Consider the following 20,071-nt stretch of genomic DNA (forward strand, 5'->3'; position numbering starts at 1 on the left):
AAATTGGAAAACTCAGCAGCACTGAGGCTCAGTTCATTAAGCATCAGAGAGATCGCAGAGTTGAGAAATCCCATGTATGCAGTGAATATGGAGAATCCTTCATCAGGAAGTCTCGGCTCACTAAACATCAGAGAATTCACCTGGGAGAGAGACCCCCATGGATGCAGCATACGTGGGAAAGCATATACCACAAAGTCCAGGCTCACCGAACACCAGAAAATCCATACAGAGAGAAACCTTACGTATATGCTAAATGTGGCAAAGCCTTCCTCATTGAATCACGTCTCATTTTACCTCAGAAAACTCAGACTGGAGAGAAACCCTCTATATGTAGATTGTGGAAATGGTTTCATCCCGAAGGTCAGTTTCATTGTACATTGGAACAAAGTATAGGAGATGAAAAGAGGTAAGATCCCCTTGGGAGGTACTCAAGAAGAAACCTAGTATTTATTTGTTCACAGACCTATCACCTTTGAGAGTTGCCATCACTTCAAAGATTCCATCCCCTCTGTGACCTGCTCAATTAGACATGTAATTTTCCTTATCTTTTTCATTCCTTCTTACTCTTATGAGCGGGGCTCTTATCCCCTCTTCTTATCCAGAGTCTTTCCCTTGATCTATTAAACATATCCTGCTAAAAAAACTTGAGTCCTGCTTGAAGAACAAGAAATGGAAATTTGCTATGCAGTAGCTGTCCTACATTTCCATCACAAACCCTGGATTATCGGGTAAATTTACTTCAACATAATATTTTTAAGCACCTAAACTTGGCCATCTAATATTTATTCAATCCTGTAATGTAGTCATTAGATCATTGAGAACAGGAAAATTTCATGATTGATTTGCGTTTTACAAGAATCACCTTGCCTGTTCTATGAAGATGAGATCACATGGGTCAAGGAAATAAGCAGGGACAATTCTAGTATCTCAGGTGAGAGATTGGGCCAGCATGGTAATGATGGTCCAGTGAGAGAAAATGAAACTGACTTCCTGCTTTGATCTTTCGTTATATGACTTTTATCAGGTGCTTTCTGAGACTTATAAGGTCCTATCGGGTTGAATGTAATTGAAGAAAGTAGGTGAACCTTGCATCTGTGCACAGCCTGTGTTCTCAAGATCTGTTTCCCCTGGGTGAATGAGCGTTCTAGCTCAGGGCTGGGATGAAAGGAGGAAGGGAATATGAGCTGGAGTAGGGCTAGAAATGGGTAGCAGGCCTGTAATGGCTGGCAAAGACTTCTTGGTGACCTGATGAAGATGCATAGGACTGTGGGAAAACCAGTTCTTTGAGGTCATTTTATTTTTTGCACACGAATGTTCATAGAAGTTCCACTGGCAGTATCCAAAAAACTGGAAACAATGCAAAGGTCCACCAAGTGGTGAATGATTAAATTTTGGAATATCCAACAATGAATACTAAAGCAACAAAAAAGGAACGAACTATTGATACTTTAAAAATGATGAATTTCAGGACTTCCCTGGTGGCACAGTGGATAAGACTCCGCCCTCCCAATACAAGGGGCCCGGGTTCCATCCCTGGTCAGGGGACTAGATCCCACATGCATGCCACAACTAAGAGTTCGCATGCCACAACTAAGGAGCCCGCCTGCCGCAACTAAGGAGCCTGTGAGCCGCAACCAAATAAATAAATATATAAATATATTTTTTTAAAATGATGAATTTCAAAACAGTCGTGCTATGTGAAAGAAGCCAGCACAAACACTAATTTTATGAAAAGAACGCAGACTAATCTGTAGTGACAGAAGGCGGTCCAGTGCTGCCCAGGATGTAGCAGGTTTTGCATTTGGGCTGGGTAAGGAGCACGGTTGGGAAGAGGCTCACACCGACCACCGTTTCCGCTCACTTTGTGATCGCTGCATCCCCCGTACTGTCACTTTTCCAAACCTTGGTCTTCCCCAAACACTTCCATCTGCCAGTTCCACGCCGAGCTCCGCAGACAGCATTTGCCCCGCAGTACGGACACCGAATCTCCTCTAAGATGGCCGCGTCCACGGTGCTCCTGCCCAACGGCGCAAACCCGAAACGGCTACAGCGCGCCGCCAGGTTTTTTTTGCCAAGCACGCTGAAGTTTTCATACGGCCTCTAAATCTTTTCGCAATTAAACCAGTTATCGAGGTGTCCAGAAGCAATTTTAATTTCCCACGGAGCCGAGACGTCACAGCCGTTAACAGCCGCTCAGAATGCACGCCTGCGCCCTTTCGGTCTTGATGGGCTCCGGCCTTTGAAAAACTGGCGCCGTTCACCGTCCACAAGCGGGCCCTGTCCATTCAAACGAATTTACCCCCACGTCACGTTTGCTTTGTATGAGCTCGAGCCTCTTAAAATCTCCCCATTTTCCTTTAAGGGGCTGAGGTACCAGGAAACAGGAGAGCTTTCAGCCGTGGTCTCTCAGCGGCCCCCACACCTTCTGTACGTCAGGTGCGCAAAGATGGCGACGCCAGCGCGCCGAGGCGGTGGTGGCGGCGCGGACGTATTACCTCATAAGGAAAAGCCGGAAACGGCCAATCCGTTCCCCATAGAAACGCGGTACAAACGCAGCTGACCCTTGTCGGTTGGTCTCGGGAGAGGGGGCTGGGCGAGGGGACCAGAAGTAAAAGTTTGGGGGCTAAAGTGAGGCCCTGAAGAGGTCGCTGCAGGTTCAGGAGAGAACCAGGTGGGTGTGTGGGTCTGGCTGCAGAAAAGGCGGGGATGGGGGCGGTCTCTCGGCCTTTAGGTGGGCTGTGGCTCCTTTGAGTCTGGGAAGGTAGCGCGAGGACGGATGGTGGTTTGGTTTTGTTTTTGAAGGGAGCGTGGAGGAGTCAGTACAATCTCTATGATCGGGGTGTCTTTGGGGTCAATCATGGGGGGCTCTGGTGGTCAGCGATTAAAGGTCTGAACAGATCAACTACCGAGAGTCCTGAGGTCAGGGTTTAAGGTCTCCGGGGGTGATTGACAGCTGGTGGCGTGGGGTTCGTCAATGAAAGCGGAGACTTGTTCGGGTTCTCGGATAATTTGGAGCTCAAAGGTCGAGGAACCGTTAAAGGAGGTCAGTGTATGTGTGTATCTGACCTGGTTTGGTATTAATCCGGTGGGGTAATGGTCACCGTCTTTCGTGCAGGGATGTGTGACAGCCGAAGGCTCGGAGGCTCAGGAGCCCTGGTAGGTGCGTGTGTTGAGCCCAGACTTTGGCTGCTGGGACAGACTTGGTGAACGTTAGTTAACATTCCCTGAAAGCTTCAGGTCCAAGTCCCCGCCCCACCACAAATTTTCTAATCCCTTTTGGCTCCCTACAGCACCCCTTCCTTTTGAACCCGAAGAAATGAAAGTTTGGGGGAAGAAAAATTCAGCATATTTCAATTTAGTAATCTTTTTTTTTTTAATTTTTATTTATTTATTTGTTTATGGCTGTGTTGGGTCTTCGTTTCTGTGCGAGGGCTTTCTCTAGTTGTGGCAAGTGGGGGCCATTCTTCATCGCGGTGCGCGGGCCTCTCACTATCGCGGCCTCTCTTGTTGCGGAGCACAGGCTCCAGATGCGCAGGCTCAGTAGTTGTGGTTCACGGGCTTAGTTGCTCCGCGGCATGTGGGATCTTCCCAGACCAGGGCTCGAACCCGTGTCCCCTGCATTGGCAGGCAGATTCTCAACCACTGCGCCACCAGGGAAGACCTCAATTTAGTAATCTTTTAAGTTTTGTTTTTATCATTCCTCCTGCAGGTTGACTGCATATTTCATTTCAGGTTCTATATGTGAATATTTAAAGGCTGCTCCTTTCCCAGTATTTATAATTTTTGAATTGTTTTTAAAATATGTATTTATGGCTCATGTTCCTTTTCTCTCTCTTCTTTTTTTGATGTGTTTATTGTCCTTCATATTAAAATGTGTATGTAAACAGGGGATATGAAGACTTTTAAAGAGGCTTGAGGGCATCAAAGTTTAAAGGAAGAATTTACAGTTTCTCACTGCCCAGATGACCTCATTTCTATACTTGTCTGAAAATTACCTGCTACTGAAATATAGTACTGTGCTGATTCTCCTTTGCCACTTTCCCTTTCAAATTCATGCTACTTCCATATATTCAGTGAGTTAGGTTTCATTGGCCCAAGGTGTGAAATTCTCTGGGGAATCAAATGAAGAGACAGAAATACTGGGGACCACGTGTTAAGGTGAGTGCACAGGAAGAAGGAATATAATTCCAGAAGTAATTTTGCTTTTCAACCCACAGGTGCTAACAAGAGACAAGATATGAATGAAGAAAGAGGAGTTTCCAGGACCTAGATATTGTTATTTCTGGGGATACTTTGGCAACTGTTATATCTAACTAGAAATTTCGGTATAACCAGAAGAGACAAAGACAGAGCCTCTACGTTGCCAGCTATTTTCAGAGAACAGAAGAAAATGATCCAGGCCCAGGTGACTCATGTCTTGTTTTATTCTCTCCTTTATTCCTTAATGCATTTGTAGACGCCTGTAAAAAAAAAAAAATCAGTTCAGTATCTAGAGAGAAATAAACTTTGAAGATAAACTCCAACGCCATGGCAAAGTAGGATCAAGAACATAGTGTTTATATGATTCCTAGTAAATGACTAGTGTTGGAACATAATGTGTAACTGTTACTGACTCTGTGTGTGCACCTGTAGATGTGTGCCTATTTATAAATGCATGTGGGTTCATGTACATATCTGTGTACATAAATACGTCTGTTATGTTTTGTGCATCAGTGGAATTATACTCTAAAGAACATCCCTTTGGCCTAAGATAGTATAATTTGAGCATCTAATAGAATAATGACTGCAATGGTTTTGTGAATATTAGCTGTATAAAATTCCATTCATCTATAATTGTACTCAAAGAAATGAGTCAAACTATGTAAAGCATTTAGATGAGTGTCTGTTACCAAAAGTCGGGTCTGGCTGCTCGCTGCTTGAAAGCCAATAACTCGAGAGGCAAGGTTGGCGGAAAGGAAAGTTTGTTTTATTCCAGAGGCTGGCAACTGGGGGAAGAGGGTGGACTCGTGTCCAGAGGCCAACTCCCCACTGCCAGTCAGCGGGCCAGAGCTTTTAAAGGGGAGTTTCAGGGCTGTATAGACAGAGGGAGGGGGTTACATGCAGAAACAGCATCGTCAGCTCTGGCAGTCATCTTGAAATGGGTCATGCCATGGTCTGATCGGCGTCCTCTTGATTGTGTTCAGTACAGTTAATCTTTAGTTCCACGGTTGGTTTGTTCCCATTTCCTTGAAGCCAGTTCTTAGAATTTTGGCAGCTTGTGTCATGGCTACAGTCTGGTTATCATGTAGTTAACTTCTTCCAACTGGTGAGGGTTTCAGTACCTACAAAACAGCTCAAAGGATATGGCTCAGAATATTATCTGTACCCCTGGAAGAGGAACTAAAGGTCCTTGACTTTGTTTAATGACTAAACTATTCTTATTTGGTCTTGTTGGACTGATTCCTTTGTGTCTGCATTTTCTCACTTCTCTGATTAAATTTATTCTTTAAAGTTTTTCTGCAGACAAAAGGCAGGCTGAGGACATGGTGGTGTGTGGTGTGTGTGTGTGTGTCTATCTGTCCTGGGGAGGCCCCATTGGGTCCTGCTCCATTTCATGCCTGCTACATAGTAAGTGATGTGTGAGATCATCCATGCCTTAAATCTTTGCCAGTACTTAATAATAGGACATTATCAAATTGTATAATTTCATCAATCTGAATGGTCCAATGTTTATTCTTTTACCTTATTTTGCATTTACCTCATCATAGATGAGGTTGAAATCCATCTTGTATATTTATTGGCCAGTTGGATTCTTTTTCTCTTGTGATATGCCTGTCCTTATCATTTTTACATTAACAAAATGATTTTTTTTCTTACTGATTAATAGGAGTCATGCCTATCCACTACATATTGATTCTTTCTTTTGTTTATAAAAAATATTTTCCCAGCTTGTCACTTTTCTTTCAGCTTTATCCACGATAACTTTTTCAATGCAGACGTTTTAATTTTTCCTCTTATAAAGCTTGCTACTTATTTTCTTTTATGGTTTTTGGTTTGTGACATGAACATAATTCATATTTGTCTCTATTCCTTTCACAGATTCTTTTGTTTTATGGCTAGGACTCTAAACAGGAGAAAAACTATTTTTGAGTGTGAAATTAGGTAGGAACCTAAGTTTTCATTTTTCCAGATGCATCTATATCTCATGTGAAAAAATTCAGAAGGTGGTAAAATCAGCAGTGTTAAGAATTTGCCGCCTCTTTTAAGAAAGAAAAAGAAAAGAATTTGCTCAACCAGGTAACTCTCTTCTCTATGATGTAATCTCTGCAAGAACACAGGGATAGATTATCCCATCAGATTTCCCCTCATCTGGCAGCTCGGTTGACAAGCAGGTCTCACTGCGTTCCCTGGTGGCATTTGGGCCTAGGCTGCATGGCCACAGGATGAGGACATTGAAGACTTCCCACACTGCTGAACTGTTGTTATCCAGAGCACTTCTAACACCAAATGTGTGGGTATTTTCCTCACACCTCCTAATTCTATGACTCTCCAGACACCAACTGGGTGTCCTACAATTCAACTCAATCCTGCCACTAACTACCTGGAGTTAGCGTCAGATCCCACAAGGTAAGAGCTCAGTCCCACAAGACTGCCCCCACTTTAGGTGCCTGTCAAGAGTCCCAGGCTGTTACCTAAGCTTCTGATGACCAGCTCTAAATCCGGGGGTACCCACAATCCCCTGCTCAGGTTTGGTAATTCACTAGAATGACTCACAGAACTCAGGAAAGCTCTTTATGTACATTCACTGGTTTATTCTAAAGGCTACAACTCAGGAATAGCCAGATGGAAGAGATGCATAGTACGAGGCATGGGGGAAGGGGCGCGGAAGTTCCTCCCTGGGGGCACCAGCCCGCCAGCACCTCTATGTGTTCACCAACCCGGAAGCTCTCTGAACCTGATGTTTTAGGGGTTTTTATGGTGGTTTTCTGATATAGGCACAAATTGATTAAATAACTGGCTATTGGGGACTGAACTCAACCCCCAATGCCAGTTCCCTCCCTGGAGGTTGGGGGTCTTTCTGGGGACCAGGCACCAGTCATCTCATGAGCACACAAAAGATACTCTTATCACCCTAGAGAGCCCACGGTTTTTTGGAACTGTGTTCCAGGAACCAAGGGCAAAAACCAAATATATATTCATCACAACATTTTTCTGGCTTCTGTTGTTTTCATTTCATCAACTTTGTCTTTCTTTTGATGGTAATGAGTCTTTTCTTTTTTCTTTCTTTTTTTAATCCTTTCCTCATCACTTCTTTTTTTTTTTTTAATTTATTTTAGGCTGCATCGGGTCTTCGTTGCTGCGCGTGGGCTTTCTCTAGTTGTGGCGAGTGGGGGCTACTCTTCATTGCGGTGCACGGACTTCTCATTGCAGTGGCTTCTCTTGTTGTGGAGCACGGGCTCTAGGCATGCAGGCTTCAGTAGTTGTGGCACGTGGGCTCAGTAGTTGTGGCTCGCGGGCTCTAGAGCACGGGCTCAGTAGTTGTGGCTCACGGGCTTAGTTGCTTCGCGGCATGTGGGATCTTCCTGGACCAGGGTTTGAACCCGTGTCCCCTGCATTGGCAGGCAGATTCTTAACCACTGTGCCACCAGGGAAGCCCGAGTCTTTTCTTTCTGGTTGGTTTCCGAATCTGACTTTTGCAAGTGATGTTCTATAGTTTCAGTCTCACTCATCTAGAAGCAGATTTCCTGCTTGGCTTTGCTGGCTGGCTGAGTCTGAGTTACAGGATGTTTAATCAGTTCTAAAATTTTCTTAATTCCTGAGATCTTCATATCACTTCTCTGTTTCTCTATAATCTCTTTCAAAAACTATGTAGAGGCCTATGTTAGACCTCACTGTATTCTCCATATTTAGTAAACTCTCCTTTATATTTTCTATCTCTTTCTGTGTCTGCTTCATCTTTAGTTATTTTTTTTAAATGCATATTCCAGTTCACTCGTTATATTTTCAGTGTATCTAATATGATGTTAGCCTTTTGTGAAATAATAAGAAATATACACATTGGTCTCTGCCCCTAGTTCCTGACATAGAGCTCCTAAAACCCTTATAAATAGGGGTGCTCTGAGAATCTTCTGCTCTTTGACCCCAATTCCTAGCACAGAGCCCCTAAAATCCTTGTAATTTCCTAAATAATAAGAGTACTACGAGCTCCCATATGACGTCACTTATATGTGGAATCTATATACAAGTGAATGACACAAGTGAACTTCTCTACAAAACAGAAACAGAATCACAGACATAGAGAACAGACTTACGGTTTCCAAGGGGCACTGGGGGTGATGGAGGGATGGAGTAGGAGTGTGGGATTAGCAGATGCAAACTATTCTATTTAGAATGGATAAACAACAAGGTCCTACTGTGTAACACAGGGAACTATATTCAGTATCCTGTGATAAACCATAATGGAAAAGAATATGCAAAAGAATATATATATAACTGAATCACTTTGCTGTACAGCAGAAATAAACATGACATTGTAAATCAACTATATTTCAATAAAATTTTTTTAAAAAGAGTACTAAGAGCATATTTTGTTGTAAAATTTGGTCTTTGATCCTGGTTTCTGATAGAGTTCCTAAGTCCCTTGGAATTTCCTGGGTGATAGGAGTGCCTTTCTTTCTAATGAGGCAACATTTGAAGGGCTCCTGGATGGGACCTGGTCACCAGAAAGACCAAGCCATGATCAGAAGCTTGGAACCTTCCATCCCATTCCCCATTATCCACAGAAGAGGGAGGGGCTAGAAATAGAGTTAATGATCAATCACGCCTACGTGATGAAGCCTCCATAAAAATCCCAAAGGTATGGGGTTTAGAGAGCTTCTGGGATGGTGAACACATGGAGGTGCTGGAGGGGCACCAGGAGAGGGCACAGAAGCTCCAAGCTCCTTTCCACATAGCTTGCCTTGTGCAGCTCTTGCGTCTGGATGAAATCTGTATCCTTTATGATATGATTGTATAATAAACTGGTGAACAGTAAGTAAACTGTTTTCCCGAGCTCTCTGGGCTGCTCCAGCAAATTAATCAAAGCCAAGGAGGGGGTCACTGGAACCTCCAATCTATAGCTGGTTAGTCAGGAGCACAGGTGACAACCTGGACTTGCATTTGGCATCTGGAGTGGGGTGGACGTGGGGTCTCATGGGACTGGCCTCTTACCCTGTGGCATGTGATGCTCTCTTCCGGTCGATCATGTCAGAATTGAATTGTAGGACACACAGCTGGTGTCAGAGAATTGCCTGGTGATGTGTTTAAAAAGACGTACACATCGGAATTGGTGTCAAAATCATAGTAATATGAGCAGGACAGCTTCCTTTATATTCCTTATGAGTCAGCCAAAGAGAAACACTCGCATTAAACAGGACTCTGTTATTACAGGAAACCCTGTCATTCAAGGATGTGGCCGTGGACTTCACGTGGGAGGAGTGGCAGCTCCTGGCCCCTCCTCAGAAGGACCTGTACCGGGACGTGATGCTGGAGAACTATAGCAACCTGCTGTCCGTGGGTGAGGATGGCTCCCCTGGGTCCCTCAGAGGGTTTCCAGTCAGTGGCCTTTCCTTCCTCAGCTGCTTATACTTCGAAGTCACTGCAGTGCCCTAATGGCAGATTCTCAGTGCCTCCTCTGGCTCCTGATAAAAGGGTGTATACAATGTGCCATGAGTTGTTTTTACTACCAACACAGCTGACACCAAATGTGTGGGGTTTTTTCTATCCCCAAAACCAGTTCTCCTACTCTCCAGGTATGGACTGGGTGTCCCGAAACTCAATCCTTTTCTGACACTAAACACCCAGAGTCAGCATCAGATCCCACAGGCTTACGGACTCAGTCCCGCAGGACTGCCCTCACTTCAGACGCTAGTCGAACGTATTGGGTACCCAGGGTGCCCACACCTCTGTCCGACTTGACCTTAAATTGGGCATTCCCACTCCCCATCCCTCAGGTTTGGTAATTTGCTAGAACGGCTCACAGAACTCAGGAAAGCACTTTGCTTACCATTATCAGTTTATTATAAAGAATAATAGCCAAATGGAAGAGATGCCCAGGGTGAGGTATGGGGGAAGGAGTGTGGGCCTTCCATGCCCGCCCCAAGTGTGTCACCTTGATGTGATCACCAACCCGGAAGCTCCCCCAACCTGGTTTTTTAGGAGTTTTTGTGGTGATTTCATTGTGTAAGTGTGATTTCTTAAGTCATTTGCCATGGGTGATTAACTCAGTCTCCAGCCCCTTCCCTCCCCATGGAGGGGTTAGGGAGTTAGAGCTGAAATTTCCAACCTTCTACTCATGCCTTGGTCTTTCTGGCAGCCAGCCTCCACCCTGAAGCTCTCTAGGGACCCCCAGCCACCAGTCATCTCATTAGCCCACAGAAGACAGCCATCACTCTGGACACCAAGGGTGCTAGAAGTTCTTGTGTCAGGAACTGGAACTTAAACCAAGTGCTGTAACAGAATAGGTTCCTGCCAGCCCGTCACATAGGAAATTACAAGGGCTTTATTTTATTTTTATTATTTATTTATTTATTTAAAAATTTTATTTATTTTTGTTTGCGTTGGGTCTTTGTTGCTGCATGCGGGCTTTTCTCTAGTTGCGGCAAGCGGGGGCTACTCTTCATTGTGGTGCATGGGCTTCTCATTGCGGTGGCTTCTCTTGTTTTGGAGCATGGGCTCTAGGCACGCGGGCTTAGTAGTTGCCCCACGTGGGCTCTAGGGCACACGGGCTTCAGTAGTTGTGGCACGCAGGCTCAGTAGTTGTGGCTCGTGGGCTCTAGAGTGTGGGCTCTAGAGTGCAGGCTCAGTAGTTGTGGCATGTGGGCTTAGTTGCTCCACAGCATGTGGGATCTTCCAGGACCAGGGCTCGAACCCGTGTCCCCTGCATTGGCAGGTGGATTCTTAACCACTGCGCCACCAGGGAAGTCCCTATTTTTATTTTTTGGCTGTGCCACGCGCCATGTTAGTTCCCTGACCAGGGATCAAACACACGCCCCCTGCAGTGGAAGCACAGAGTCTTAACCACTGGACCACCAGGGAAGTCCCCACAAGGGCTTTAGAAGCTCTGTGCCAGGAACTGGGGGCGGAGACCAAATATATATTATTATATCACAGTATCCCATGAGTCTTTCCTGAGTGAAAAGCCTCCGCTTGGCAGATGTGAAAACCGGTCCCTCAAATGTAACATTCTCTCATCCCAACAGACCCCAGCCCAATTCAGTGGGTCTCAGTCTTCTATCGTTTCCCATGAACAGGGTATCGGGTCAGCAAACCAGACGCACTGTCCAAGTTGGAACGAGGGGAAGAACCGTGGACAATAGAAGATGAAATCCACAGTCAAACCTGTCCAGGTGAGTGAGGACCACCTGGGTAAATGCAGACATCATAGTCAGTGCGAGAAGGCTGGGAGGGTGTCTGAGGATACCGTGCCTCCATGTATCTCTTTCCCCATAAAAGAACTTTTAGGTCTTGAGAGGTAAATATACCCCTTTTTTTCTCTTCTGAGATCTGTTCCTTGCTGATTTTATTTTACATCTTGATTTTTGTTTGTTTGCCTCGTTTTCTTCTTCCTTGGATTCTGTAACCCTCTCCTTTGAACCCTGTCACAAATCCCTTCCACCTCTCTGGCTATGAAATTCCAGGCCTTGCTCCAAGGAGAGATCTTTGAATTCATCACTGTTTTCTGACTACCGCAGTCTCCTGCCCACCCCCCCACCACCATTCTGAGGTTCTTCAAAGGTATTGCTTTCCATTTTCTCAAAATTTTCCTTCAGTCTCATGAATTAAGCTCTATCTGTTTTCTGGCTGAGACTCCAAATTGCTATCTCCCTTACTATTGTCTATATTGCTATACTTTGAGTTCTAGATGTTCTAGATCTTTTACTGGTCTAAGATTTCTGAGTTCCTGCAAGAGGAATAGGAATCATCTTCTCTCCACAAAAAAACCCTTTCCACCATCCTATTTTAATGTTAGATTCTCTTTTAATACTGCACAGCTTACCCTGTCCATGCTGGTATTATCTTGAATGTTATTCTCCGCCTATGGAGTTCTCATCTTAGAGGTCTCTGTTGTTGACTGTTTTAACTAGAAAAGACTGTTTTACATCTACATCAGTTCTGCCTAAGTCGCAGTTTATGTCTCCTTCAGTTTACTTCCTTCATACATTTGCTATTTCTGATTTTCCTTTGGCTCATCATAGGTGTTAGCATTGTATTCATTTCCCTAAATCATTTGTTTTTCCCATTATACTCTTGTTTTTTTTTTAACAGCTTTACTGAGGTAATTCACATATGCTACAATTTGCCAACTTAAAGCATACAATTCACTGTTTTGTAGTATATTAAGAGAGTTATGTAACCATCGCCAACAGCAACTTTGGAAGATTTTCATCACTTTATAAAAGTTTCCTCCTAAGCCCTCAGCCCTAGGCGAGCACTAATCTACTTTCTATCTCTGTAGATTTGCCTGTTCTGGATATTTAATATAAATAGAATCATAAACTATGTGGTCTATTGTGAAAGACTTCTTTCATTTATCATAATGTTTTTGAAATTCTTCCATAGAAGTTCTAACATGTATCTGTAATTCATTCCTTTTTATTGCCAAATAATATTCCATTGTATGGATATACCACATTTTATTTACTCATTTATCTATTGATGGACATTTGGGTGGTATCCACTTTTTGGCTTTTTTGAATTATGCTGCTATGAACACTCATGTACAACTTTTTTGTGAACGTATGTTTTCATTTTTCTTTGGTGTATATCTAGGAGTGGAATTCTTGGGTCATATGGACTCTTGGAAGGGTCCAAATGTGGTGCTTCCAGACTCATGGTTGGCATTATGTCCTCCCAGCCATGATGTGTGATAATACACAGAGTATTAGCAACCAAAGGCTCAGCCTTTGGTATCCAGAGTTTTCATTGGGATTCAATCACATATTTCCCACATGGAAATATGTCTTTTGCCCCTCCAGAAGTCAGGCTAATACCTATAGTCTCCATTTGCTCCAAAGGTTGTAACTGATATGGTGTGGCCCAAAGCCCATGTCATAAATCACATTGTTAGACTGTCTGGTGGCCAAAGCCACCAGGCAAACAAAGACACTCCTATCAGGCAGGACATTCCAGGGGCCTAGAGATCACCTCCCAATAGCCAAGGGCAAGGGCCAGACCTCTCTTAGGGTGTGAGGCTCAGTCTTCACTGAAGGTAACTGTACAAATGGACAATAAAGGGATTCCTTTAGAAAAACAGAGGAAATAGAGCTTATAGTAATACAGTCAGAGTGGGAATGACAGCATGATATGTACAAGGTGTATCTACATTTTGAATTAGGAAGATGATGCCATGAGTTAGGAATGAAGGCATGAAATAAGAAATGTGCAAGCCCTTGGGATTGACTATCAAAAGAGTGGCCTGAAGTCAGGCAAATGAAAGCCAGTGTTAGAAGGTCTCTTCAGGAGGAGGAGTGGAGTGGAAACATGAATCCATGGAATATTCACGGTGATGTATACTTTTCTTGCCAGGATGACTGTTTGGATTTGCTACGTGAGTAATTGAGGTAGCATAGTGGAGGGTTGGTAGGTTTTGTATTTTTATAGCTCTAGGCTGTCTTACCTTTCACCTGGTGGCAGTAGGATAGCAATAATAAGGAACAGTCAGATGTTCTTTAAAAAAAAACCTGGTCTTAAAGGAGGAAGTTGGTCCTTTAGTACAACCTGTTGCCAACCTAGATGCAAATGTAGAGTTACTGAAGTAGATGCTGCTGGTGGCAAGTGAAGAGTTTATTAGGGACGTTGACATGGGAAAAATTTGGATACGACTTCTCTACTGAATGCAGAAAGTGATTGAAAAAGGCGACAGTTTCCATATTCCATTAGCTTCCGAAGATGACTACATGGTACACGGCCAGTTGCAAAATTTCCTAACAGTCATTGTTGCCCTGTTTCACTATGAATGGAACATAGGATAACGTGACACAGATAGACTAAAGGTTAGAGTTTTGATTATACGAGTTATCCACTAATATGTTTGATGTTTTTGGAAAGTTAGTTTTGATGGTGGTCTACAGAAGCAAATTTAGGAACAGGATTACAACACAAGAGATTATCTCAGTTTACAGTCCTCTACAGTTACTTGCCAGGTTACAAATACGTTTATTCTATACACCTCAGTATGCATATTTCCCTGATTTCTATAGTCAGAATTTGGATCCTCTAAGTGGGCTTAAAGAATCCCCAAACTCCTGAGTGTTGGAATGTCTAAGACGTTGGTTCTGTACCGTCATCATCTTTCATTCTACATGTCCTCCCAACACATCCAGTCCTCTTTTCTTGAGTAGTATGCACATATTATTTCCACATTGTTTCCTCCACTTATACCTCTACCTGGCTTCTTGATTTCTGTACTGCACATCTAATATCATCTCAAAGTTTAGGTTCCACAATGCACACTTTTTTTTCCTACATGTGGATTTCAGTAATCTTCTTCCTCATCACAATTGGAGATGCTTTTACCAAACCATTGGCTCAGGCCATACAGTTAGCAGAGTAATCCTGGGTTCCTCACTTTCAAAGACCACTCTCCGCACTGACCCCATCAGTTAACCTTGCTTTTTCTCTTTTTTTTTTTTAACATTAAAAAAATTTTTCTGGCTGTGCGGCATGTGGGATCTTAGTTCCCCGACCAGGGATGGAATCCACCCCCTCTGCAGTGGAAGCGCTGGAAGTCCGGAGTCTTAACCACTGGACCGCCAGGGAAGCCCCAACCTTGCCTTTTCTTTATGCAAGTATTCAACATATCCTCATTTCCTCCGCTTGCCACCATCTCCATTGCTCCTTCAAACCACATTTAGCAATCTCCAACTCCCTACTTTTTTTCTTTCCTTCTTTTTTATTTGGGTTTCCCTAACAGGAATTTATGAGAAGTGAAAGTAAGTAAGGCATATTTTATATATCCCAAACGCCAACACAGTGCCTTGCACATGGGAGCCATTCAATGAATAGTTTTGGAGTGAACAAATGCAACCCTCATCATTTTGGATCAGTTGTCTCTTCCACCTCTGTGGTCTTGTGTCTTTTCAAGTTCTGTTCCTCCATACCCTCTCATTTGCTGCTAACAATGACTTGCTTGGCAGTTCCCTGGTGGTCCAGTGGTTAAGACTCCGTGCTTTCACTGCTGTGGGCCTGGGTTCGATCCCTACTCAGGGAGCCAAGATCCTGCAAGCTGCACAGTGAGGCCAAAAAAAAAAAAAAAAAAAAAGACTTGCGTGTATTTTACTACCTCTGCATGTTTTGCAATTTCCTATTTAGAGAGCAGCCAAGTCTACATAGATTGTCAACTGCCTAACCTTATTGGTACATTAACTGCTTTTTTCCTTTTGGTTTGTTTATATTACTGTGTTTTTACCATGTGTAAGAAATAAGGAACATTTATACATGGTGTTTCTTTTATACTGTTATCATAGGGTTGCCACTAAGGTGCCATTTTTTTAAGAAAACCAAGGAATTTTTAAAACAATTTTATTCCAAACAATAATAAAAAGGGCTCATTGTTCTCTTCTTTCCTAGAAACTGGCAAAGTTGGTAATCATCTGCAGGGTGACTGGGAAAATCAAAGAATGCTGAAAGGTAGAGAACAATACCAGGAACATAATGCATTTGGAAATCCTGTTCCTCAAAGCAAAAGTCATTTCTCTTTCAGGCAAAATAATGATATGTTTGAGTTCTATATAAAAACTTTGAAATCACATTTAAGTTTAGTCAGCCAGGGCCAAAGCTATGAAATTAAGAACTCTACTAAATGTAACGGAGATGGGAAATCATTTCTGCATGGTAAGCATGAAGAATTTAATTCTCCAGTTCAATGCCCTGTAAGTGCAAAACCCATCAGTAGTAAGTCCCAAATCATTAAGCACCAAGGAACTCACAATGTAGAGAAAGTCCACATATGCGGTGAATGTGGGAAAGCCTTTGTTAAGAAGTCTCAGCTCACTGACCATCAGAGAGTTCATACAGGAGAGAAACCTTATGGATGCAGTATGTGTGCAAAAGTATTCTCCCGAAAGTCCAGGCTCAATGAACATCAGAGAATTCACAAGAGAGAGAAATCCTTTATATGTGGTGATTGTGCAAAAGTCTTCACCATGAAGAGCCGTCTGATCGAACACCAGCGAACTCACACTGGAGAGAAACCTTACATATGCAGTGACTGTGGAAAAGGCTTCCCGGGGAAGCGTAATCTCATTGTACATCAGCGAAACCATACTGGAGAGAAATGCTACGTATGTAGTGAATGCGGAAAAGGCTTCACTGGGAAGAGCATGCTTACTATACACCAGCGAACTCATACAGGAGAGAAACCCTACATCTGCAGTGAATGTGGGAAAGGCTTTACCACAAAGCACTATGTCATCATACACCAACGAAACCATACAGGAGAGAAACCCTACATATGCAATGAATGTGGGAAAGGTTTCACCATGAAGAGTCGTCTGATTGAACATCAGCGAACTCATACAGGAGAGAAGCCATATGTGTGCAATGAATGTGGAAAAGGGTTTCCCAGGAAGAGTAATCTGATTGTACATCAGAGAAATCATACAGTAGAGAAATCCTACGTATGTGATGAATGTGGAAAAGGCTTCACTGTGAAGAGCATGCTCATCATACATCAACGAACTCACACTGGAGAGAAACCCTACATCTGCAGTGAATGTGGGAAAGGCTTCCCGTTGAAGAGTCGGCTGGTTGTGCATCAGCGAACGCATACGGGTGAGAAACCTTATAGATGCAGCGAATGTGGGAAAGGCTTCATCGTGAATAGTGGACTGATGTTACATCAGCGAACTCACACTGGAGAGAAGCCCTATATATGCAATAAATGTGGAAAAGGTTTTGCCTTTAAGAGCAATCTTGTGGTACATCAGCGAACTCATACTGGAGAGAAACCCTTTACGTGCAATGAGTGCGGAAAAGGCTTCACAATGAAACGCTATCTCATCGTACACCAGCAAATTCATATGGGAGAGAGGTCCTATATATGCAGCGAATGTGGAAAAGGTTTTGTCATGGAAACAGAGCTCATTTTACATCAGCAAATTCATACTGGAGAGAAACCTTATGCCTGCAATGAATGTGGCAGAGGCTTCACTGTGAAAAGCCGTCTAGTCGTTCATCAGCGAACTCATACAGGAGAGAAACCTTTTGTATGCAGTGAATGTGGAAAAGGCTTCTCCTCAAAGAGGAATCTCATTGTACATCAGAGAACTCATAATGGAAACAAACCTTAACAAAGCAATGAATATGGTCACACCTACAGGAAGAAAATATGCCTTGTCCAACATCAGAGGGTTTCACACAGGATAAACTACCTTTATATGTACTGACTGTGGAAAATCCTATTCATAATTGGTATTGGTCTCATTACCCACCAGAAAATTTACACAGGAGACAAACTGTATGTATGCAATTAATGTGAGAAAGCCTTCAACACAAATTCAGCACCTGTTGTACATCAGAGAACTCATAAAAGAGAGAGACTCTGTGGATTCAGCAAATGGGGGTAACCTTTCTCTCATCTGTCAAGCCTTGTTAATACACACGAGAAACGTATAGGTCAAGGTACATAATCCTTTGCAGTGACTCTGAACTCATTATATACAAGTGAACTTGTTCAGGGTACAAACCATGATAGTTCAGTGAACTCATTAAACATCAGTGTGCTCTACTTGACTATCGTCAGTGTAGATTAGCCTGTTGCTAGATTTCACCCTTGGGAAACTATGGAATTTGCATAGGAGTGAAATTTAATGAATGCAGAGAATGTGCTTGTGCCTTCAGTGATAAGTTACCTCACACTATATGTCTAAATTAACATGTAGGAAAAAGCTCTGATACATACAATGCAGAAAAGGCTTCAGGAAACATTTCTAGGTAATTATATGTCTGAAAAGTATATACTAAGATAAATCTTATGAATGGAGAAAATAGGAAAGCCTTCTGTGGGAATAAAAACCCTATCTCATCAGTGATCATAATAGATCACCAGTGAGCTCATTCATAGTAGCAATATGATGATCGTAGAAATAAAACCTCAATAGTTGCCTGATATGCATGCTGGAGAAAAATTTTCAGATGACAATGAATATGGCAGGATTTCGGTGATACATTCTGCCTCATCGCTTCTCATGAATTCATACAGAAATAGAATGGTTTATGAACCCACTAAATGTGGAGTAACTTTAGCAAAATATCAGAGAATACTGAAGGAAAGAAGCCTCATGAAAATGACATATACTTGAGTTTTCTCTCAGAAATCTAAACTTATTGTACACCTGATGTCCATTTTGGGACACAATACCTTGAACCATATTATCAATGATTCCATAATTTTAAAGTGGGCTCCTCTAAACACTGGTTAAATTTTAATGTTATATACAATGCAGGAGTGTTCTGTGCCCACCTCATATCATTATATGATTCACTCTTGCATTTCTTAGACTCTAAATTCATCTCTTTCAGTCTATGTATTTCAAAAGGAAAAGGAATATATTCATATATGTAATTCAACATGTTTGGATGTATTTATCCAAGTTTATAAGTAGCATTAAGTAGTTTACAAAAACACCTTAAAAATGATTTTTCTAAAATTTGTTTTGAGGGCTTCCCTGGTGGTGCAGTGGTTAAGAATCTGCCTGCCAATGCAGGGGACACGGGTTCGAGCCCTGGTCCAGGAAGATCCCACATGCCGTGGAGCAACTAAGCCCGGGTGCCACAGGTCCAGAGCCTGTGCTCTAGAGCTCATGAGCCATAACTACTGAACCCACATGCCACAACTACTGAAGCCCGTGTGCCTAGAGCCCGTGCTCTGCAATAAGAGAAGCCACTGCCTACGCACCTCAACAAAGAGTAGCCCCCGCTCGCTGCAACTAGAGAAAGCCCACACGCAGCAACGAAGACCCAACGCAGCCAAAACTAAAGAAATTAAATAAATAAATTTTTAAAATTTGTTTTGAAATAGTTATAGACTTACAAGAAATTACAAAATATACAAAGTTCCCGAATACCCTTACTCAGCTTCTTCAGTGATATTATCTTACATAACCATAATACATCATCAAAACCAATAAAATGACATTGGTATAATACTGTTAAGTAAACCATAGACCTTATTTGGATTTCAATAGTTTTTGCATGCATTAATTTGTATGAGTTTTGTTTTTTGATATATAGAGTTCTAAGAAATTTTATCTCATATATAGATTTCTGTAAACCCCACCACAATCGGGATGCAGCATTGTGCCAACACAACATCCTCCTGCTACACTCTCCCCCAACCCTGACCCATGGTGACCACTGATCACACTGCATCACTCCAACTTTGTTATTTTAAGAATGCTATTAAAATAGAATCATACAGTGTGTATCCTTTGAGATAGGCTTTATTTCCCTCAGCAAATTGCCCTTAAGATCCATCCAATTTGTTGGGTGTATAAATAGTTTTACTTTTTGTTACTGACTAGTAATCTTTTCTATGGATGTACCATGGGTTTGTTTATCTGTTCGCTGTTGACGGATGTCTGGGTTGTTTCTGGTGTTTCACTGTTTTGAATAAAAATCTATGAACATCTGTGTACCCAATTTTATGTGAACATAAGAATTTGTTTCTTTGGGATAAATACCCAGGAGTCATATGTATATGTTACGCTTGTGTTTAACTTTGTAAGAAACTGCCAACTTTTCCAGAGTGGCTGTACTAATTTACATTCCCACCAACAGTGTATGAATACTCTGGCTGTTTCATGTCTTTTCTAGCACTTGGCACTGTCATATTTGATTCCAGCCATCCTATCAGGGGTGTGGTAGTATATAATGATGGCCTTACTTTACAATTCCCTAACAGCAAATGATATTCGACACTTATATACAAATTGAGAACCATATCAGGTAAACTTGTCATGTTTGCTTTCAACCATCCAACATAATTTTTAAAACTCAAAAGGAGAATAGCCTAATATATTTGATGATACATTCACCCTTTCCATTCCTTTTT

The 20,071-nt window shown here is 42.5% G+C and overlaps 1 protein-coding gene across 3 annotated transcripts; it reads left to right on the forward strand.

Moving 5' to 3' along the window:
- The first annotated feature begins 74 nt into the window (after positions 1-74).
- Positions 75-19,654, forward strand: LOC309616837 (uncharacterized protein). 3 transcript variants are annotated; one of them, XM_082368025.1, is made up of 5 exons: positions 75-2,671; positions 4,218-4,405; positions 9,409-9,535; positions 11,271-11,366; positions 15,589-19,654. In XM_082368025.1, exons 2-5 carry the CDS (start codon positions 4,391-4,393, stop codon positions 17,307-17,309), a joined length of 1,959 nt encoding a protein of 652 aa, XP_082224151.1. In that variant the 5' UTR covers positions 75-2,671; positions 4,218-4,390; the 3' UTR covers positions 17,310-19,654. The 3 variants fall into 3 exon arrangements, with proteins under 3 accessions (XP_082224151.1, XP_082224152.1, XP_082224153.1); XM_082368026.1 differs by lacking the exon at positions 75-2,671 and adding an exon at positions 2,681-3,043; XM_082368027.1 differs by lacking the exons at positions 75-2,671; positions 4,218-4,405 and adding an exon at positions 6,284-6,606.
- The last annotated feature ends 417 nt before the right edge of the window (positions 19,655-20,071 follow it).

The sequence above is a fragment of the Balaenoptera borealis genome, assembly GCF_965194805.1.
Source record: "Balaenoptera borealis genome assembly, chromosome: 19".
NCBI classification, from domain to species: Eukaryota; Metazoa; Chordata; class Mammalia; order Artiodactyla; family Balaenopteridae; genus Balaenoptera; species Balaenoptera borealis.

Coding starts and splice junctions, on each gene's coding strand:
- LOC309616837 (XM_082368025.1), top strand. Junction 9,536..11,270: donor TAGCAACCTGCTGTCCGTGG/GTGAGGATGGCT, acceptor TCCCATGAACAG/GGTATCGGGTCAGCAAACCA. Junction 11,367..15,588: donor CCACAGTCAAACCTGTCCAG/GTGAGTGAGGAC, acceptor CTTCTTTCCTAG/AAACTGGCAAAGTTGGTAAT.